This window comes from Miscanthus floridulus, chromosome 2, assembly GCF_019320115.1.
Source record: "Miscanthus floridulus cultivar M001 chromosome 2, ASM1932011v1, whole genome shotgun sequence".
Classification (NCBI taxonomy): Eukaryota; Viridiplantae; Streptophyta; class Magnoliopsida; order Poales; family Poaceae; genus Miscanthus; species Miscanthus floridulus.
In genome coordinates, this window is record NC_089581.1 from 10,136,232 (window position 1) to 10,156,134 (window position 19,903).

At 44.7% G+C, this 19,903-nt stretch overlaps 3 protein-coding genes and 1 pseudogene across 3 annotated transcripts; 3 read left to right on the forward strand and 1 right to left on the reverse strand.

Annotated features, from left to right (window-relative positions):
* Positions 1-188: 188 nt before the first annotated feature.
* Positions 189-2,981, reverse strand: LOC136537887 (putative mannan endo-1,4-beta-mannosidase 5). The gene is made up of 4 exons (XM_066529863.1): positions 2,709-2,981; positions 2,308-2,587; positions 513-2,013; positions 189-396 (listed from the first exon to the last, which is right to left on the reverse strand). Exons 1-3 carry the CDS (start codon positions 2,900-2,902, stop codon positions 1,015-1,017), a joined length of 1,473 nt encoding a protein of 490 aa, XP_066385960.1. The 5' UTR covers positions 2,903-2,981; the 3' UTR covers positions 189-396; positions 513-1,014.
* A 2,736-nt stretch (positions 2,982-5,717) lies between these two features.
* Positions 5,718-10,321, forward strand: LOC136537888 (uncharacterized). Its single transcript, XM_066529864.1, has 9 exons — positions 5,718-5,971; positions 7,475-7,546; positions 7,747-7,836; positions 8,109-8,151; positions 8,393-8,499; positions 8,785-8,880; positions 9,273-9,463; positions 9,560-9,629; positions 9,752-10,321. Exons 1-9 carry the CDS (start codon positions 5,810-5,812, stop codon positions 9,860-9,862), a joined length of 942 nt encoding a protein of 313 aa, XP_066385961.1. The 5' UTR covers positions 5,718-5,809; the 3' UTR covers positions 9,863-10,321.
* A 492-nt stretch (positions 10,322-10,813) lies between these two features.
* On the forward strand, positions 10,814-14,068 carry LOC136537889 (ferredoxin--NADP reductase, root isozyme, chloroplastic). The gene is made up of 6 exons (XM_066529866.1): positions 10,814-10,964; positions 11,051-11,110; positions 11,484-11,822; positions 12,234-12,453; positions 13,093-13,333; positions 13,552-14,068. Exons 1-6 carry the CDS (start codon positions 10,938-10,940, stop codon positions 13,808-13,810), a joined length of 1,146 nt encoding a protein of 381 aa, XP_066385963.1. The 5' UTR covers positions 10,814-10,937; the 3' UTR covers positions 13,811-14,068.
* A 1,543-nt stretch (positions 14,069-15,611) lies between these two features.
* Positions 15,612-19,903, forward strand: LOC136516787 (WPP domain-associated protein-like; annotated as a pseudogene).

Sequence of the window (19,903 nt, forward strand, 5' to 3'; positions counted from 1 at the left end):
CGTGGTTGCAAGCTTCCATTAGTGATTATATATTGTGCGGATTCCTGACACATTTGTAAATATAACTAGGTGAATACCCCGCACGTTGCTGCAGGACTTTTTAAAAGTGATATCTTGTGAATGACAAATAAATTGATCGTGCAAGAAGCACAAACATGCACAAAAGTGAAATAAAAATATGGTATTGTTGTACCATCCAACAAAGTAGTATACATGAAGACCAATGGCAATTAATTTCTCGAAAGGGCAAAATATGTCTTAAGCTAATTATAATCCTGAAATAATGTTCGGACAGGATTGGTATGTAAAATGATGTAATTAAAAGGAACACCATAGTGTTCTTGATGTGCCGCAACATGTGAGGGCATGGTACTTCTCCATATGCTAACTTTGGTCCTGAGAAACAATAGTGGATAAATTAGTCATCAAGCAGAAGAGTAGATTGATCGATCTCACACCTTTAGAATTCAGAAACCAATTTGAAAGAAGAAGCATAAGCTCTGAGCACTTACCTGTGGTTTGTCTCCATTCCTTCTTGGTGTGGAGCACTATATATAGAGGGAGAGTAAGAAAACCAAATGAGGCACAATGGCCAGTGTGAGAGGAGGACGTGGAGGAGTGGAGATGCTATTTATCAATGTAATTAGCTAGGATGGTATTGCATGTTGCATGCATGTAGTAGTGGAATGAGAAAGAATCAAACGTAAAGCACTAAAAGGCATGATGGCCATGCGTGTAAGTGGATGGATGAATGGGGATGCTATTTATGAAGGTGATTAGAATGAAAATTATTTAACCAAGGTCGTCGTGCATTCAGAGGTGGAATGAGAAAGGATCCTACTGTACAACATGCTTGGGTTAATGACACATGGATGGACAGATTTGATTTGAATGGCAAGGCGGGATATGGAGGTGGAGGTAGATGCGTGGGCCAGGAGGTAATGATGACGTGGAGGGCTATGGAATGAGAAAAATAAGTTAGTGGAGTTTTGTTTTATAAGAGTTTAAGATTTTCTACGCTAAGTTCATCCTCGAAACGAACGGCATGTCGTCATCAACATCCTCCGACTGCTGCTCCCTCCTGCACCCCCAGCGGCAGCTCCAGGCGCACCTAGAATTGAAAACGGCTAGCTCCTTGGAGTGCGTGGACATGATCCGGGCAGTGGCCGCCGCCCTGGGAAGCACGACGCCGTAGCCATCGTCCATGTAGTCGGTCCCCTCCGGGAACACCTGCCAGAGCAGCGCCCCCGCTCCGGCGCCGCCACGCCGCGTCGAATCCAGGAGCTGCCCGTACACCGCCTGGATGAGCTGGTCTCTCGTGGTCGCGTTGAAGCCACCGCTCTTCCGGGCCTTGGTGGACGCCCCGAACTCCGTGAACACCACCGGCATGCCGCCTAGCGTGCCCTCGGCGTCGGCGATGTGCGCCTCCATCCACGAAGCCACAAACTGGAGCTGTGCCTCCAGAGTCGCGCCCGACATCCAGGTGTCTGGGTAGATATGAACGGAGGCGAAGTCGACGCCCAGGACGCGGTGGTTGCGGATGAAGTCGGTGCCGACCTGGCCGGCATAGGTGTTTGGGTTGGCCGGAAGCCGTGCCGGCGACGAGGGGCCGTAGAAGCCCTCCGCGCCGACTTCGACCAGGTGATCCGGGTCGATGGACTTCACATGGAACGCCATCTCTTGGATCCACTCCTGCAGCTTGTTCCCGGTTGGGTCCGACGTGCAGCGCGGCTCATTCATGAGCTCCCACGCCAAGATGGTCGGGTCGTCCTTGTACATCACGCTCGTGTACGTGTTCACCCTCGTCAGCATGTTCTTGACGTGGTTCTTGAAGTAGCCCTTCACGGTTTGGTCGGAGAAGAAGTCATCGTCGGAGGTGAAGTTGAGGCCGCCGTCGTCCCTGGCCCATTTCACGTACTGCGCCTTGCCGCCGTAGCCGTCCCAGTTGTTGATCAGTGACAGAATAAGCTTGATCCTGTACTTCCTTGCCTCGCTCGCCACGAAATCCAACGCCTTCGTGCGCGAAACAAGCAAATCCATTCATAAGTAGCTTCACATGTTCACGTATGACATAAGTTGACCAAATATATAAAAAATATACTAATATAATTTATGATGCATAATAAAAAGCATTATATTAATAATAGAATATATTTTCATAATAAACATATTAGAAGGTACAAATGTTGGACCACACACATATCAATCGTGTTCGGCTGCTAATTGAATTGCTGTTTGGCAGCCATGGTACAATATCCTGCTCTCACCACAAACACAACAGCAGCCGAACGGGGCCAATCATCTCACCTTGAAGACATCCTCGTCGTAGACAGATGGCGACTTCTGAAGCGCCCTCCAGCCACCGTCGTTGAAGGCCCACGTGCGGCACACCGTGAGGCCGACCGCCGCCGCCTGCTGGAACACCTCGGTGACCTTCCCCCTGGTGGACGGGTCGACGGCGAGGATCATCAGCCAGTACGCGTTGAAGCCGTTCACGTAGAAGGGCCGATCGCCGACGACGAACTGGTTTCCCCTGGTCTTGACCATCCGCCACTGCTCATCGGCGATCACCTCGCTGCTGCTTGCACTGTGGTAGTACAACATGCGCGCCATGCATGCTCGTCAAGATAAACAAACTCGCGACCGAACTAGAACTGCATGCATGGTCAGATGCAATAGCTAGAGAGACAGTTAGTTTGATGAGATACCCGTTTACGTTTGGTCTCTGGGCAAGCGTATCGACGTCGGCGCCGCCGAGTATCTCCACAGGTGCGAGATCTACATGAGCATGCCTCCCATCTGTCAGCAGAAAAATGGCAGCTACGGCCACCGCAAAACGTCGGACAAAGAAATGGATCAGAGAGACTCTTGCTCTTGCTCTCCCCTTGAACACAGTCTCCATGGTCGTTGCAACTTAACTTAACCGTATGAATACACATCACACAGCAAGGACGATCGAGTTAAACTAATAAGGTCTTCGATTCTTGTGTGTAACTTGAGTATATATACCTCAACCACGTAGCAGTATATATAAAACGAAGGTGAGATCGATACATATGAGACGTGTGTTTGCTGAAACACACAGGCATAGCTAGTGTGATGGAGACGTGTTTTGATATTGGCTTGGAAGCAAGAAATTAGAAGCGAGTAAGTGCTGGATTCCAGCTAGGAGCAAGCAACCAGAGGTAGCTGACATTCACACACTTTGGTTGGGTCAAGGTTTGAAGCAATAGGAAGAGGTCAATTCAGGTCCAGGAGGACGGACAATACAAGGCGGGAGCGAAGTGGCTTCAAAGGCTGGTAGAGTGGCGTAACAAAGCATGCTTCATGGATATGGACCTTGGTTGATTCCATGGACCACGATTTCAAGCTTGGATTGGTCCGGACTCTCCCTTTAAGCCGGCAGCCGGCTCCTCCTTCTAGCCCAAATAGAAACCGGCCCACAGAACAATCCGTGTTCTGCTCTCGAGCAGAGACGGCAACATGAAAACCACCATAAAAAAAACACCAACAATGAAACTTCAAAGCACCACCAAAAGCCATACAGCACGCGCGGGAAACAAGCTTAGTATATGGGAAGGTTTTCCACAGCTATGCTTCTAAAGAGTGGAACGATATTAACAAATGCCGCTAATTTTGAACCACAGCCTCCAAAGAAAGGGGCCTCACGACAATGCCTCCAAACAAGGTGAGTACGGCCAAAAGCGTCACTATTGCCGGGCATAGCTAACGGCTCGTCAGAGCTTTTGCCCAAAAGCAGCAGTTCACTTGATTATGAGAAATAATGATTATATACCAATAAGCCTTCTTTGTAAGTTGATTAATCATATTGTCACATGTGGTACATTTAAAACACATATATCAGGCCCCCCGGCCTTAAAACCATTAAAGTAAATTCCATAGAGGTTCTTCTCGTAGCATGATGGTTGCAAGTACTCATCAACTATATCTTAGACACTAGGGCGACCAAACATCTAGATCAGGCCATCTAGTGTCCTCACAGGTGGTCAAAGTGACCTGTAGAGGCATCAAAGGCTTGTTCTAACAAAAGCATGAAGTATTTGTTGGAGCGCACGATGTGGGGACAGAGAGAACGAAGAGACCTAGAAACATAAGAATGAAGGAAAAAAAGGGACTTCCTACAAATGCGCTGAGGGAGGTAATAGTACTGATAGCTTGCACTAGGAAAATCTTAGGTTTTAGACCTTGACATCTACATGGACAACTAATTTTTGTGAGGCTAATAACGTTTTGTAGTGCATTGGGCTTGCCCTCATAGGTAATGATGTTTTTTTCTCACACAAAAGTGCAAAGTGCTCATTAGGGCATGCCGTGTGCCCAAAAAAGGAAACCTATAGTAGCGTGTTTTGCGCTCCTATGAAAGCTCTGATTTGAATGACATTTTACAATTGTAGGTTTGTACTTAAGTTTCAGATCGACATGTCATTAGTGTCTAGATGCCTCAATTTGGCCTGCCTCACCTAGCGCTGCCAAATCATAGATCAATTTTTCTTCCTTTGCATGGCTATACCAGGGTGCTTCTTTTAGACGTCAAACTTTGGTCGGCTGCCGTGATTTAGCCAGGCGTCCAGGGGCTCAATCTAAACACGTCCCAGTGAACCAACAATTGAACAATATTATTGTAGGGATTTTTTTTCTATTTTCTGCATTTTTCTTATGAAAATTAACTGATTTTTGTATATTCAAAGAAAATTTTACAGAAATCGGTTCATTTTTTATAAGAAAATTAACCAATTTCTGTAAAATTTCTATACAATTCTAGTAAAATTCCAGCGTTCCAAATGGGGCCTAAGTGTTTCTGTTGAACATGTCCCATCAAGTGGAGTGGGTGGCACAATAAGGGCATGAGTGTCCTTACTCGCCGACACAGCACTAAACTACCCGCATGAAAATCTTCTCATATTTGAAAACTATGGGGCCTAAAAATCAGCCCAAATCTATCAACAATTAAATGGAATCAAACCTAAAGCACATCAGCCCCGTTCGGCTTACTGAAACTTGGATGAATTGGCTGAAAACACTGTTCTGGCTGAATTGTTGTGAGAGGAAAACACTGTTTCGGCTGAAAAAACAAGCTAAATAGTGCGGATTATAAGGTAAGCCGAACGGGGGCCATCATAGTGTTGTTAGCATCGCTTGATGATGATACGTCAAATCAGCCATTCTCCATCACGTTAAGGTTATCCTAAATTACGGCGAAGGCTATTGGATGTACTTCCTATATTTCAAATTATAAATCATTCTAACTTTTTTGGAGAATCAAGACATCTGATTAAAATTATAGAGAGAATTACAAAGATTAATGACATCAAATAGGTATACTAAGAAAATATAATTAATGAAGAATCTAATGATACTTATATGGCATCATAAATGTTATTATTTTATTATATAAATTTGGTTGTTTTGACTCTCTAAAAAATTTAGAATGACTTGTAATTTGAGATGGATGGAGTACAAGCTACTATCACGGTCTTGTTCTAGTTCCATCCTAAACATTTCATCAGCTTCATTCCTCCGGCCCTGGTCACAGAGTCTCAGTTGGGTGATCCAGCCGGACCACGCCGCCGCTGCTCATTTGGGCCGAAAGCCCATGGGCGGATAGCTTCCATCTTGGAGATGAAGGAAGTAGCGACCAGGCCCATTCGTAATTTTTTTTCCCGTATAAGCACACGCACGTGTGCAGTGTGCTCAGCTCCTCCTCGTGCAGCCATCCGCAGTCGGGTACGGTGCTCTCTCCGGCCCAGCCGCCGCCGCCGCCGCACCACCACCACCACCACCAATCGCAATGGCGAACCCGCCGCCGTACTTCTCCGCAGGTCCGTACTCGGCGCCCGCGCCGGCGGCGAAGGATCAAGACGCGGCGAAGGAGGATCAGGACGTGGCGCAGCTCGTGCTCGACCTCTGCGTCCCAGAGCTCCGCGAGAAGGCTCTCCTCCTCCTCTCCAAGGTGAATGACCCCTCGCTCTCGCCGTCACCGCGTTTGCGGGGCGATAAAAAATTTCCGCGCCTTTTCCGCTCTCTCTCTTCCTGATCGCCGGTGCCGCGTCGTGGTTTTGGAAGTCGCGGCCGTGGTGGTGTAACGCTGAGACCTAGCGGAGGTTGAATGCACTTCTGTTGTCAGATTGGCTGTCTAGGGCAAAAGACTACGCCAGGCTCCTGTTACTCGATCTCTGCAGACGCTTCAGTGGTGGTATTTCAGTGCAATATGCTTGTTCTGTTGTTCATATGTGGAAAGCAACGAGAATTGCCAGATTTTCTTTTGTAGTCCCTATGTTTTAGTTGTGGAGAAAGCAAAAAAAAAAAAAAAAAATCAGTTTTGATGTATGTTAGTTGTTAGCTATTGTTGTTTTTTGGTTGGTATTTGTTCTTCCTTGCTGTCCTTTTAGAATATGTTCAAGCTATTCTTGTTAATATTAATATCAGGGCCTGTACATTAAAAAAGGTCTCTGGTTTCAGTGTACGTGGTAACGACATAGTTCTGACCTGCACTGAATAGCTAATTTGTTTAAGGTAAAATAGACGATACTGCATTTTTCTGGTGGCATCCAGCTTGAATAAACTGGTGAGGTTCAGACAGGTGCCTTTATAAGGTGCTTTGCAAAATGAATTGTGTAGGCCCTGAAGATTTGGTTGGGACATGTTTCTTCTGGATGAAAATTCAGACATTTTCAATATGGTACTCCCTCTGTTCCAAATTATAAGTCACTTTGACTTTTTTGGTACATCAATTTTGCTATGCATCTAGATATAATAATATGTCTAGATATATAGCAAAATGGATGAACCAAAAAAATCAAAACGACTTATAATTTGAAACGGAGAAAGTAGATGAGAGGGGCGAAAAACAGTTCATGAGTCTAGCATTTTGTTTCTTGTTCCAATTTATAAGTCACTTTGACTTTTTTTGTACATCAATTTTGCTATGCATCTAGATATAATAATATGTCTAGATACATAGCAAAATGGATGAACCAAAAAAAATCAAAACGACTTATAATTTGAAACGGAAGGAGTAAATGAGAGGGGCGAAAAACAGTTCATGAGTCTAACATTTTGTTTCTGTAGATCTAAGCTTCCTGTTTTCATGATAGTACTTTTGCACTGTTTAGCATCCTTTTATATAAAATTCGAGATGGTCTACTACAACAATTTGATGATGCGCTATGCCTATGTGTTCAGTGCATGTGTATTGAGGTTTGTGGTGATCTAATGTTTCTGTTGTTACTAATTTAGTGCTCTATAGGTCGAATGGGGTCCTGAAGCTTTTCTTTTTGGTAGATAGTTATTTGTTACTCATGCTCAAAAGTACATTGCGATACATTATACCTCACATGGTAAATTTATATAAACTTTTTCTTAAAATATTTGATCTTGCAGCCCTAAGTATATTGATTTGGGAAGTTGGGACTGAAGTTTTCATTTAGAGTGATGTCCTGGTTATTTCTTTCAGAAACGAGAAAAATGTGAGGATCTTGCTCTGCTGCTATGGCACTCTTATGGTACAATGGCTGCACTACTCCAGGTGGGTTAAATAATTGCAGCCTTCTGAATTTAACTCAAGGAAACTTGTGACTTCATAGTAGCTATGAACTTAGTAAGTTAGTATGTTGTTTGCATTAGTGTGGTGTACATGTATATTGTTTCATTTCATAAGAAATCAGTTGAATCTTTCATGGATCCTTTTCTGATTGAAGTCTGTATGGCTACTTGAAACATATGCAGGAAATTGTGTCAATTTATCGATCACTTTCACCCCCAAAATTATCGTCTGAGCAATCAACTCGAGTCTGCAATGCCCTTGCACTCCTTCAGGTATGCTTTTACATCAGAAAGCAAAGTATTCATGGCACTGGGGATACTTTAAAGCATCATCTATCGGTTCATTTTGATATTATAATCTATCAGTATTATCAGGGATACAGGATATGTTACCTTAGCCATTATAATATGAAAAAGCAGCCAATTTCATAGTATAGTGCAATATGGGGTTGTTTTAAATTGCCATTTATCAGTTCATGCACCTCAAATTGGTTTTGTCCACCACTCTGTTTCCTTAACTTCCTTTTGTATTACTTGTTTTGCAGTGTGTCGCATCGCACCCTGATACTAGGATGCCATTCATAAATGGTAATGACTGCTACCATGCTTATGACAAAAATATGAATACCCTTATGATGGTGTACTTTAAAGAATATGTCCCTATCATCACGAATTTTCTCTTGTTTAAATCATACACTTGATTCTAAGTAGTAGAAAGTATTTATCACATCTAGATAGTGTTTCCTGTAGAAAATTTCCCCTGTACTGATTTACTTTTCACTCTTCTGGTTTATAATGTACACTTTTCAGTAACTGTCTCCTCTTGCAGCACTGGTTCCACTGTACCTCTACCCTTTCTTGAGCACTACATACAAAACAAGAGAATATGAGTTCTTGAGGCTTACCAGCCTGGGTGTGATCGGTGCTCTTGTGAAGGTAAGAAATTTAATACAACTAAGAAGGGCTATGAATTTCTATTTGGAGTGGTGGGAGGTGTGCAGGTTATCAATTTGGATTTTTGGATACAAATTCCAGTCTTGCCGATTAAATAATCTAATTGGGATTTTAAATCCTATGGATCCCTATATAAACATTAATAATTGTTTGAAGAACTGAACAGTGCTGTAATTTGTTGAAGGCTTGAAATTCATTCATTTCTTTTATACCAGATATGTTTTTAAAAATAAAACTGAACCTTTTTTTTCTGGGTAATATATGCAGTTTGATGATCAAGAAGTCGTTGCGTTTCTGCTGACATCTGAAATAATTCCTTTGTGTCTGCGTGCTATTGATATGGGCGGTGAACTCTCGAAAACGGTATTTACCAGTCTACCCAACTATTACTCAAAACATAATAATCTTTTATGTTTGTTTCTATGCTGACTACTCAATTGGCACGCTCCTTTCTTGTACCATTCTCCATATATCTTGTTTGCTATTTGAGAGATCAAGCTATTTCAGTGATTAGGACCCTGTTGCAACCTATTTTACTTTTCTAGCTGACAAATTAGTTTCACAATGAGATACTTGTCTGGTGTAGCTTCATTTGTTGTTTGCTTTGGATGTAAGACTCCATTTAATTCTTCAATACTTGTCGTAATTGTTTCTTGAAATATAAATTATCCAAACATTTATCCTGTCCGGAATTTAACTAGATCATTTGGATCTATTGCTTCAGCTTCTTTAACTGAGACAAGTTATACTTGCAGGTGGCCACTTTTATTATTCAAAAGATTATGCTTGATGACGCAGGGCTTGCATATATATGTGCTTCTTCTGAACGTTTCTGTGCTGTAGCCTATGTGCTAGCTCAGATGGTTGAAGAACTTGTTGAACAGCCTTCCCCAAGGTTGCTGAAGCACATAATCCGCTGCTACCTCAGGCTGACAGATGACCGAAGGTTTATGCTGTGTGCTGTATGCTGTATGCTGTATGCAAATTTCGATTTTGTGAAGTTATGCTCATGCTGTCCCTGTTCTTTTGCATGCTTATGCAGGGCCTGCAATGCGCTACGCAATAGCCTCCCCACCGCGTTGAGAGACGGGACATTCAATGACTTAATCGAGGTGATTTCACTATTTCATTGTCAGAAGAATGAGTTACCTTTGCTTCCTCAAAGAAGCTACATGACAGCATACACTGCAAACTCTAACCCTTAACTGACTCTGAATCCTTGATGCAACTCTAGGTCGATCTCACGGCAAGGCTATGGCTCCACCAGCTGCTGCATAACATCATGATGATGTCAAACGGTGGAGGCGGCCCTCACCCTGTACTGGGTCGTGCCATGGGGATGTGAATCAAGCCGGTCGCGACAGCTTATATCATCTGTCAAGACCCAAGAGGGTGCCTTGTAGTTGTAGGTAGTAAGTAACCATAGGGGAAGCAGTCGTGGTTCACCCTTTTGGAGGGAAAAAGCTTTGTACTGTTTGGATAGCAAAGAGAATAGTACTTTAAGAAAAAGAATAGTACTTTTTTAGCTTTGGAGCTTAGTGTTTAGCGTTGTAAAAAGGCCAGCTTAATTTAGCGTCTAGACATGGAAGAAGGGCCAAACCTGGCCGACTTGCAGGCCTCTCTTATGAAGTGTTGCATCTTCTTGTGAGAGAAGTCTAGGCATTGGTCGTTTGAAATTCGAAATAATACATGTAAATTTGCACTGAAGACTGCATGTTTATGATAGGATTCGATCAGTCAGGACTCAGGAGCAGCCACTGGCTTGGTGCCGCTGCCGCGTATCTGTGTTTTGAGGAGAGAACAACAATCAACTGCTCGTTACAGGCGAGTTGGCAAACGGAAATTTAGACTGGAACAAGTATGTCTGCATTTCTTTGTGGGGTGATGCGCTTAGACCTGTAGTACACTGCATGGTCACGCATGCATCTGGGCTAGGCTGCGTTCTGCGTTCTGCGTTCTTTTGACCTGTGATCGGAGCCAAGGTCGGGTAGGTGGCCCTTGACACCTCCACAAGGCCGTTTCAGCAGCCACCGGAAGCTCCCGAGCAGCCGCGCTGAGCCGACTCCAGCGGCCAATCACCTCTCTGTGCCTGCCTACGGCTGGCTCACCAACACAGAACACGCCCAGATCGAAATCCAAATTAGATACTAATACGACCCCCATCAAAAGCACAAAAGTTCAGCAACAACTGGTTTGGATATTAAAAATGTGTTAGCGGTGTTGTCAAAAAAAAAAAGTGTTAGCGGCTAATTATTAGCTGCTAATCAACCAACCAGATGGGTTGCTAATCGCCGTTCGCAACAAGGGGTCGTCCCTTCCGTCACCTCAAGAGCTCACTTTCGCCCTCTATAAACCCGCCTCCCGCCGCCCCCTCCATCCCCAGATCAAAACCCCCGGCTCGGCGCCCCTCTTGATCGGCCATGGCGCCCGCTGCTGCTGCGTCCCGGGTACGCGCGTCCCTCCGGTCCGTGCGACCCCCGCTTCCGCGTCGTGCTCTGCTGACTCGGTCTCTCCCTGTTGACCTGCCCTGCAGGTGGCTGTCTCGGCGCCGGTCTTCGGCTCGGATGGCGGCGCCAGGAGCTCCGGGATCAAGGTGCGTGGCTCTCGGTGCCGGAATCTCGCCCCGTCTGCTGCTTTTTGTTAGGGAATCTTCTGCGATTCGGTCGGCGCTGGGTTGGTAGATGACTAGAACAGTTAACTAGGTAGTACTACTAGATTGGTAACAACAGGGGGTCAGTTCGAATGTTAGATAGTGCTGCTAGATAGGTGCTATTTTGCGCAAATTAGGCCATCGCTTATAAGTCATGCATATCCACGCACATCTTCAGTAATTCAGGGCACTTGCTGCTGAACTCGGTAGTGTTCTTGTCAATCATTCAGTCATTAACGCTGATGATCTTGAACTCACAGCGCTCTCAAATGGGGATAAATTGTTGTCCTAAGATTGGCCTTTCATTGTGCTCTAGGGTAACAACAATGTTGTTAGCTTCGGCAACAAATCCTGGGCCGGCGGCACATTGGCCTGGGAGAGCAGCTCGGTGCGGCCCAGGCACGCGAACAAGGTGCTCTGCATGTCTGTCCAGCAGGCGAGCAAGAGTAAAGTCCCTGTTGCGCCGCTCGATCTCGAGAGCGCCAAGGAGCCACCTCTCAACACATACAAGCCCAAGGAGCCCTACACGGCTACCATTGTCTCGGTGGAGAGGCTAGTCGGCCCCAAAGCTCCCGGGGAGACTTGCCACATCGTCATTGACCATGGTGGCAATGTGCCGTACTGGGAGGGCCAGAGTTACGGTGTTATTCCTCCTGTAAGTATTCCCTGCTCTCCATCATTTCCTTTGTCTAAGAACATACTAGTTTTCTTCACATTTGTTGTCATGGTTTCCCTCAGCGTTATCGTATAAAGAACAATTAACTTTACCTTTGTATGGTGCTAAACTGTTAAATATATTATTCTCTACAGATAAATATAGGCATACTGATGTCCTTTTCGAATCTGTAGATATATATTATTTTCAATATACCATCTGATATACTGTTAGAACATGCTAGAGGCAAAAAACTATTATGGTCTATGAATGACAACATGGCATCTTTGCAGCAAAATTGATTTCGATTAATCTTGAAATGCCATTTTTTATTCATTTCTTTTTATTACCCATCATGTTTTCTCTTCACATTAACACTCTCTGAACCTTGAGTGCATTTTCATCTGTTAGGGAGAAAACCCCAAAAAGCCTGGAGCCCCACAAAATGTCCGGCTTTATTCAATTGCATCGACTAGGTATGGAGATTACTTTGATGGAAGAACCGGAAGCTTGTGTGTCCGCCGTGCAGTTTATTATGATCCTGAAAATGGCAAGGAGGAGCCCTCAAAGAATGGTATCTGCAGTAATTTCCTGTGCAACTCAAAACCTGGGGACAAGATTCAGTTAACAGGTAACTTCCTGATGGATGAAAGGGCACTCCTGTTTGTTTTTAATGTTTTATGACAGCCTCCTAGTCCTAACCGCAATTAGTTCTTTTTCTTAATGTAGTCCCTGAAATTCACCTGGTAGATGACCTGTTTCTCATTTCTTAGAATCTTTATAATGGCACACTAGAGATGAAAATTAAGACATAGCAGGAAAAAAACCCTGCTTCCAACACATTAAGAAACAGGAAGTTGTTATCACTTATCAGTGTCACAGATTTGAGGCATTCTGATTTAACCATGTGCAGAACATGTTATTGAAACACCCAACAAATGGCGACATTTTTTTTTTGTTACCAAGAAGCAAATATTATCTGTAAATATGACTATGACCCTGCACTCTATTTGTCTGTCCTGTTTTGTCCCACGTTTAGTTTACTTACATGATATGTGATATGTTGCGAAGACTTCTGATTGCCCATATGGTATGCAACAACTATAGGTTTTCTTTTATTTAAAAAAATGCTTTCTTCAAGTATCTCTCAGATATGCCACTGCTTGTATGGGCATTTATATTTGCCTGCTAGTATGGTTGTTCTTTCAAGTTTATGGAAGATGATGGATGTTGTAGGCTGGAAGCATCTCATATGATTTCATGACCTCAGGTCCCTCTGGCAAAATAATGCTTCTACCTGAGGAGGATCCAAACGCAACCCATGTCATGATTGCTACTGGTACCGGTGTTGCCCCCTTCCGTGGGTACCTGCGTCGCATTTTCATGGAAGATGTCCCGAACTACAGATTTGGTGGCTTGGCCTGGCTCTTCCTTGGTGTTGCCAATTCAGACAGCCTTCTGTACGACGAAGAATTCACCAGCTATCTTAAGCAGTATCCAGACAATTTCAGGTTAGAATAACCTCATCCATAGTAACGCCTCATTTCATTTACTGATGCTATCGTTGCCAACAAGTGTGCTTCATTGATGACTTGGGTGCTTGTCAGTTTGCGCCACCTTGCAACATTATTGCGATTTGGGAGTGCAGTGCAGCAGCACTGAAGTATTTATATCCAGCATATTTGTATAATTGCAATATAGTATAACCGAGTCTTTCTGAAACATGTAGGTATGACAAAGCCCTCAGCAGGGAGCAGAAGAACAGGAGCGGTGGCAAGATGTACGTCCAGGACAAGATCGAGGAGTACAGCGATGAAATTTTCAAGCTTCTGGATGGTGGCGCGCACATCTACTTCTGCGGTTTGAAGGGGATGATGCCCGGAATTCAGGACACCCTTAAGAAGGTGGCAGAGCAGAGAGGCGAGAGCTGGGACCAGAAGCTTGCCCAGCTCAAGAAGAACAAGCAATGGCATGTTGAGATCTACTAGGACTGGAATTATTGTAATTGCAACCCGTAATGCTGCGGGTTAGCATCAGGAGGCAAACACATGATTGAAATTGAATTGATGAATGATTCTTGGGGCGGTGTAAAATCACAAGTTCTCTTGATGAGAATCAGAAAATCGCCTTTGTAATTCATAAAGCATCCGCATCAGGGTTATCCGTGGAACGGACCATGTAACTTTCAGCCGTTTACATTAGCAGTGCAGTGCTTTTTGCAGTATTTCTAATTAGAGGTCTCTGTCCAGTTCGTACGCATATGAATCCTGACGACTTGAAAATGTTTAACACATGGCTCCTGGCGTAGCCCAGCGTCTCTCTCTATATGACCTAATTTCACCTGCAGCTTGTCACTTTAATTGAAACGCTTGCATTTCTAATCTTATCAGCAGGGGGAAACAAATAAAGAAAAAAAAGCCTTTGCATTGCTGCCGTTCGCTTGCCCCTTGTGCCCATTCACTGGCCAATCTGTCCCAACGGGCGAGCGGCGATCTTCTGAAGTTCAAATCATGGGCATCTGGCCATCTGCTAGTGTATGAAGTGTATGATACCCCGATACTTCAAGTAGGAGCCGTATCCCGTATCCTATACGCGTTCGATACATATCGGAGAAGTACCGAAAATAAAAATAAGAATAAAAAAACCTGATACTCGAGGCGATAGGTATCAGCCTAGTCACAAGTCGCGCTGATACGACCCAACGATCATGCTCTTTATAATAATTTCCTAAAATCTGAGACTACTAATTATGTTTGTTACCTAATAGAACTTAAGTAGATTCCTAATTGCCTAAGATGAACTTTCATGTTTATTTGCTGCTGTCTACTCCTACCAACTATCTTAGAATTCTGATATGCATTATTGTTAATTTAACTTAAAAAAGATAAAAACGTACCTGCGTACCAGGTCTTTTTTTTTTTGAAAAAATGCCGTATCCTCGTGTTGTATCCTCCCAATACTTATACACGTATCCGTATCCGTGTTGCATAGTGTGCTACCTCTGTCACATTCCCTTCTTTTTTCCCCTCGCTTGAACATGTTCCCACTCATTTATATACATCCTCAGCCAACTCCATCACCTTTTGTATATTTCCTCGGTCTTCGAAAGAATACAATCCTTACTTTTTAAGTAGTTAATTAAATTTTTTTAAATTTAATTAAATCTATGATGCCAAGTAAATATCATTAAATTAATAATAAAAATATTTTTATATTAACCCTATTTAGAGACATGATATTATTTTCTATAAATTTAGTTGAATTTAAAAAGGTTTACTTGGTTTAAATATAAAATTGCATTCTTTTTACGTCAGTAAGTAGTTTTAGATGAACATAATTTTTTTTTGAACGAGAAAGGCAAGAGACTGCACCAAATTCTATTGCAAAAGAAGAGTATAAATAAATTAACATAAATATGTCGACAAACAATGTCTGATTGCATTTGCATATAAAAAGTTCCAGCACAGAAACGAAAGTGAGCCATGTCAGTGTCACGCAGGATGAGGTCAGCACAGCACCCTTCCATCCCCAACCTGAAACGGTTTGCGGTCCAGCACGCACGCGCACGCGCACGCACGGCCCGCCTGCCGCCACGGCACTGGCGGCGTACGATGGATCACGCCCGCCCTGAACCGCCGCGCCCTTGCTGGCCGGCCGACGTCCGCACGGGCGTGCGCTGTCTCACTGCTTGCCTCGTCGGCTCGGCCCTCTTCTCTGCCGCTGCCGCCACGCCCGGCCGCCTCCCCCAACTACTTCCCCCCGGCCCCCGTCCGCTGCCTCATGACCCACCCGGGCGCCACGCCACTCTGCTGATCACACGCGCGCGCGTCCCTATCGCGCGCATTACTCCGCCCGGACTCCGCTTCACTCCTTTCCTTTCCGTTCCCGTCCCCGTCGCCGTCGCTGTCCGCCGCCTCGGTCTCCCACTCCCACTTGCCGGTTGCCGCCCGCCCTGCTCGTTGCCTTCTCCTCCGCCTTTTATCCTCTACGGCCCTGTCCTGTCTCTCGCACGGGCCGATTCGCTGGCATGGCAGTTACCTGCCGCTGACTCGCTCTAGTGGTGAGGACCTGTTGCAGTGGACGTGGTGCCGCCGGTGAGCGACGGCGGAGCAGCCATGGAGGCGGTCCAGACGGTACGCGATCTGATCCGCCTTTTCCTCGTCTCTTCTCTCTTCTCTCTTCTCCCACGCGCGCGCGTGTACGTGTGTCTGCCTGTCATCCCTTTTGTTTGGGTCGGTCTGGAATTCTGAATCGGGCTGTTCATCCGCTCGCTCTCACGTTCTCTTGCGCTGGCTTGATTGTTTCATCCGTTGTTTGTGTGCGTCGGAACAAGATCATATTTACTTTCCACGTTTGTATGCGTTGTTTGCTTACTGGCTGTTCAATTCCAAGTCTTACTTGGTCAAGAATTGTCTGCGGTTCCCCGATCAAAAAAAAAAAAAAAGAATTGTCTGCGGTTTTCTGAATTCTCTCACACAATCACCAATCCAGTTGCTCACCGCAACAGCGTTCACTTACTAATTCATCAGAACTACTGTTACTGGAACTGCTGTATATTTTTTTATAAGAAAAAAAAAAACTAGAGCTATCGTGTCTTATTTGTCAGAGTTCTCGCCGCTCATATGTGGTCAGTTTGTGTTTGAAATCTGATGACTCTGGTCAGGGGATTCAATTCCAGTGGCCACTGGGTTCTAGTTCTAAGCCTAGCATCTTTTCTCATTTTCATGCCCATTATTTCAATTCGATCAGGCTCTCTGTATCAGCAAATCTGATCCCATCATTTGCGTCAACCTGTGACTACATATTCATTCCATGGAATTCCCAGCACTGAAGTCAACACTGAGCCTATCATTCTGATCAATTTGTTCGGTTCTCCAGTGTTGCCATCACCTTTCCTATCATCAGATGTTGAACTACACTGAAAAATCTGAATTCTGAATCCGAAAACTTGCTGCAGGTACCGAGTGAGAGAACGAACCCGCTGCTCAACAGGTCACCCAGTCCATCCGGCGTCGCTCGGCTCCAACCTGACGCCGGCAACGGCGCGGGCTTCTACGACGGTTCCGCCTATTCTTTCCTCGACACCACCAAGGCCTGCACCACCCGGTTCAGCAGCGGGTCAGTGACGTCCGAGGACTCGCCGGCGCTGACGCCCAGGCTGCTGTCCTTCAAGTCCAGCTCCAGCCCGGACAACTGCTCCTCCTCCGCCGAATGGCCCGACCGTGCGGCGGCGTCGCGCTCCAACCGGTACCGTCTTCGACGCGAACGCGCAGGCCCGGTGCGCCGAGTACCTGGACCTGACGAGGGTGGAGGTGGATGCGCAGCTGGGCAAGCTCAAGGGGGGTGTCACCGGCCTGGAGAGCTATGCCTTGCCGGACAACGGCCGTGTGATCGGAGGTGCGCACCTGGGCATGTCGCTTGATGTCATGCTGATTGAGATTGACGAGAGGTTCAATGCCCTGAAGCTGCTCATGGGTTCCGTGTTCCGGCAGGCGAAGGAGATGCTTGGTTCGGTCAACTCGTCGGTGTCTGATCTGCAGTCGGAGAATGAGCTGCAGCTGGAAGTCTTCGGTGCCGTCATCGGAGAGTGCGTCAGTGGCCTGCAGGAGGAGCTAGAGAGGAAGCTGTACGAGCAGATTAACATCACAAACACCATGAGCAGGAATTGGAAAGAGTCCATAACTCAATTTGCCGCCATGCGCGAAGACCTTGGCGCCCTTTGTAAGCTACTACTGCCTTTAGTACCAGAAGCTCATATTTCTAACGGCAAGAATGAAAGTCCAGGCAACAGGAGTAACAGATGGAAGTACAATTTCTTTGGAAAGAAATCCAAAGAGGATCGTTCTCCACGCGCCGAGGACAGCAAGAGTTTCAGGAAGCAAAAATCATTTGGTGCAAAGGATGTGATCTCAGAGAAGTCTGACTTTCGCCATCTCAATGGTATGACTAGAGAGCAAGTGATAAGCTATTTTAAGTCTGAGATCAGCAAACTGAAAAGGATGCACGAATCAGCATTGCAAGAGAAGACAGAAGAACTGTTCAGGTTGAAACGGGAGAAGGGGTCACATTCTCTCAAGAATGACATCGAATTTGAACCTTTGAGAAAAAAAATTCCAGAGATTGTATTGAGAATGGACCAAATCATTTCCAAGAATATAAAGGTACCTGCAATCTGCATGACCCATGATGAACTTGACGAAAGATGCAGACTGATGAGCAGAATCGATGCTTTGTTTTATGAAAACCAGCATCTTCGAGGGTTGCTTGCAGATAGGACGAAGGACGTTAAGGCATTATCATCTCAGCTATCTGAAGCCAGTACAGAACTGTCTCTTCAGTTGTCGTCCGAAAGAAGAGCTCCTGAGACAAATCGACAAAGTTAGAGAAGACTGTGAGGACCTCCGAATTGAATGTGATGTTAGAGAGGGAATGTACCAAACTGTTACAAAACAATTGCTTGATGACTACAAGGACAATATGGATGGTGCTGCATTAAATAAAAAAAGGGCCGCAACTCGAACCCGGGACCTTTCGGTCACAGACGGCTACCGCTTGCACCAGGACAATATGGATGGTGCTGCACTAAATCTTAGTGCAAAATTGTCTTCACTTGAATCTGCAGTCTCTGAAAAGGATAAGGCATTATGTCTATATAACGAAGAAAATCACAGGTTAAAGGTGAAGTTAGCAGAGTTAGAAAAGGAGCGCTTGATCCATGATCACCAGGAAGGTCCAGAAGTCATAAAACAAGAGAGTACAGAAATTGTTCTACGTGACATTGAGGTCGAGCCTCGCACATCGCCGAGAAGATCAAATGGGAATGATTTGCAGTATGATGAGCTTGTGAAACTAAACTCAAGCTTAGAGCAAACATCAGGTGTCCTCAAGGAAATGGACAATACAAATATGGATCGTAGTAGTAGCCTCACTAGGAATGAGCAAGAAAAGCAGCTGGAGTGCATTTTAGTATCTATCATGAAATTATCAAAAGAATTTGTAGAGATTGAGAAAAAATTGTCAGCAGAAAGAACTGAGAGCAGGTTTGTTTTTGTCCATCTTCATTACACATGCTTCCCGGGCATTTTCATTTCCTTTTCAAAAACACGATTCTGATGTCGAGCATATTCGTTTCAGGTCAGAGGATTTGAGTGATCACTGCAGCCACATGATCAGACAAGCCGTGGTACTAACAAAAATAGGGCTCTGGTATAAACGAATGATTGAAGCGAGGCGTTCTGAGCTCCCAAAGGCTGAAGCCAAGGTACTTTTAGAATTGAACTTCTGTTTGACTGCAAGAACACGTGATATATAATTACATAAGTTCATCATGCAGAAACTCTGAGATGTTTTCGATGTGATCAGGTTATGATATTGGGCGACAGGATCACTGCACAGTTAAGCCTTCTTCAAAAGATATATTTAACTCTTGATCATTACTCTCCTACCTTGCAGCATCATCCTGGTGTAAGTACCTCAGTTGGAGATGGCTTGCATTCTTTGCATCCATGTATTTTGCAATGACCAGTATAATATTCAGAACATCACAAACATTAACATGGTTGCCTTTGTATGCAGCTGCTAGACGCTTTCTTAAAGACATGCAAGCTTGTTGCAGATTTGAGAAGTAAACAGAACGAAGACGATACAACATGAATGGCGAATGAGGTGGCGGTATGTGAGATCTCCCTTGGTAGCTAATGTTCCTCATGTGCTTATCCATGTTTCACATCTGCAGTTGCAGACCAAGTGAAGGATTCTATTGAATTGAGTTTTCAGAATTTAGATCCTGATTTGCTGTATATCTTAGTATCAAGTGAGCCAACAGCTGCCTTGCTGATTTTATGCAATGCAAATGGTAGCTGTTTCTATCTGCAATGATGGCCAGAAATCTGAAACCACGTACAGGACAGAAGATATGTACAGATGGCATTGTGCTCACGTGCTTGTTGGTTAGGGAATAGGGTTGTTACTTGTTTAGTTAGCAGCCTAGGCCATAGAAAATAATGTATTGGATGATTATCTCACTCAGACCAAATAGAGAAGATGTTAACCACATTGTAAGCATAAAATTTATCTATCCT

Excerpts from the sequence above, each read along its gene's own strand:
- LOC136537887 (XM_066529863.1), bottom strand. The coding sequence starts at position 2,902 with ATGGAGACTGTGTTCAAGGGGAGAGCAAGAGCAAGAGTCTCTCTGATC. Across the intron at positions 2,588-2,708 it reads CAGAGACCAAACGTAAACGG|TGCAAGCAGCAGCGAGGTGA; the intron begins GTATCTCATCAA and ends GTACTACCACAG. Across the intron at positions 2,014-2,307 it reads ACGACGAGGATGTCTTCAAG|GCGTTGGATTTCGTGGCGAG; the intron begins GTGAGATGATTG and ends TCGCGCACGAAG.
- LOC136537888 (XM_066529864.1), top strand. The coding sequence starts at position 5,810 with ATGGCGAACCCGCCGCCGTACTTCTCCGCAGGTCCGTACTCGGCGCCC. Across the intron at positions 8,500-8,784 it reads TGATCGGTGCTCTTGTGAAG|TTTGATGATCAAGAAGTCGT; the intron begins GTAAGAAATTTA and ends TAATATATGCAG. Across the intron at positions 9,630-9,751 it reads CATTCAATGACTTAATCGAG|GTCGATCTCACGGCAAGGCT; the intron begins GTGATTTCACTA and ends ATGCAACTCTAG.
- LOC136537889 (XM_066529866.1), top strand. The coding sequence starts at position 10,938 with ATGGCGCCCGCTGCTGCTGCGTCCCGG. Across the intron at positions 11,111-11,483 it reads CCAGGAGCTCCGGGATCAAG|GGTAACAACAATGTTGTTAG; the intron begins GTGCGTGGCTCT and ends ATTGTGCTCTAG. Across the intron at positions 13,334-13,551 it reads CAGTATCCAGACAATTTCAG|GTATGACAAAGCCCTCAGCA; the intron begins GTTAGAATAACC and ends TGAAACATGTAG.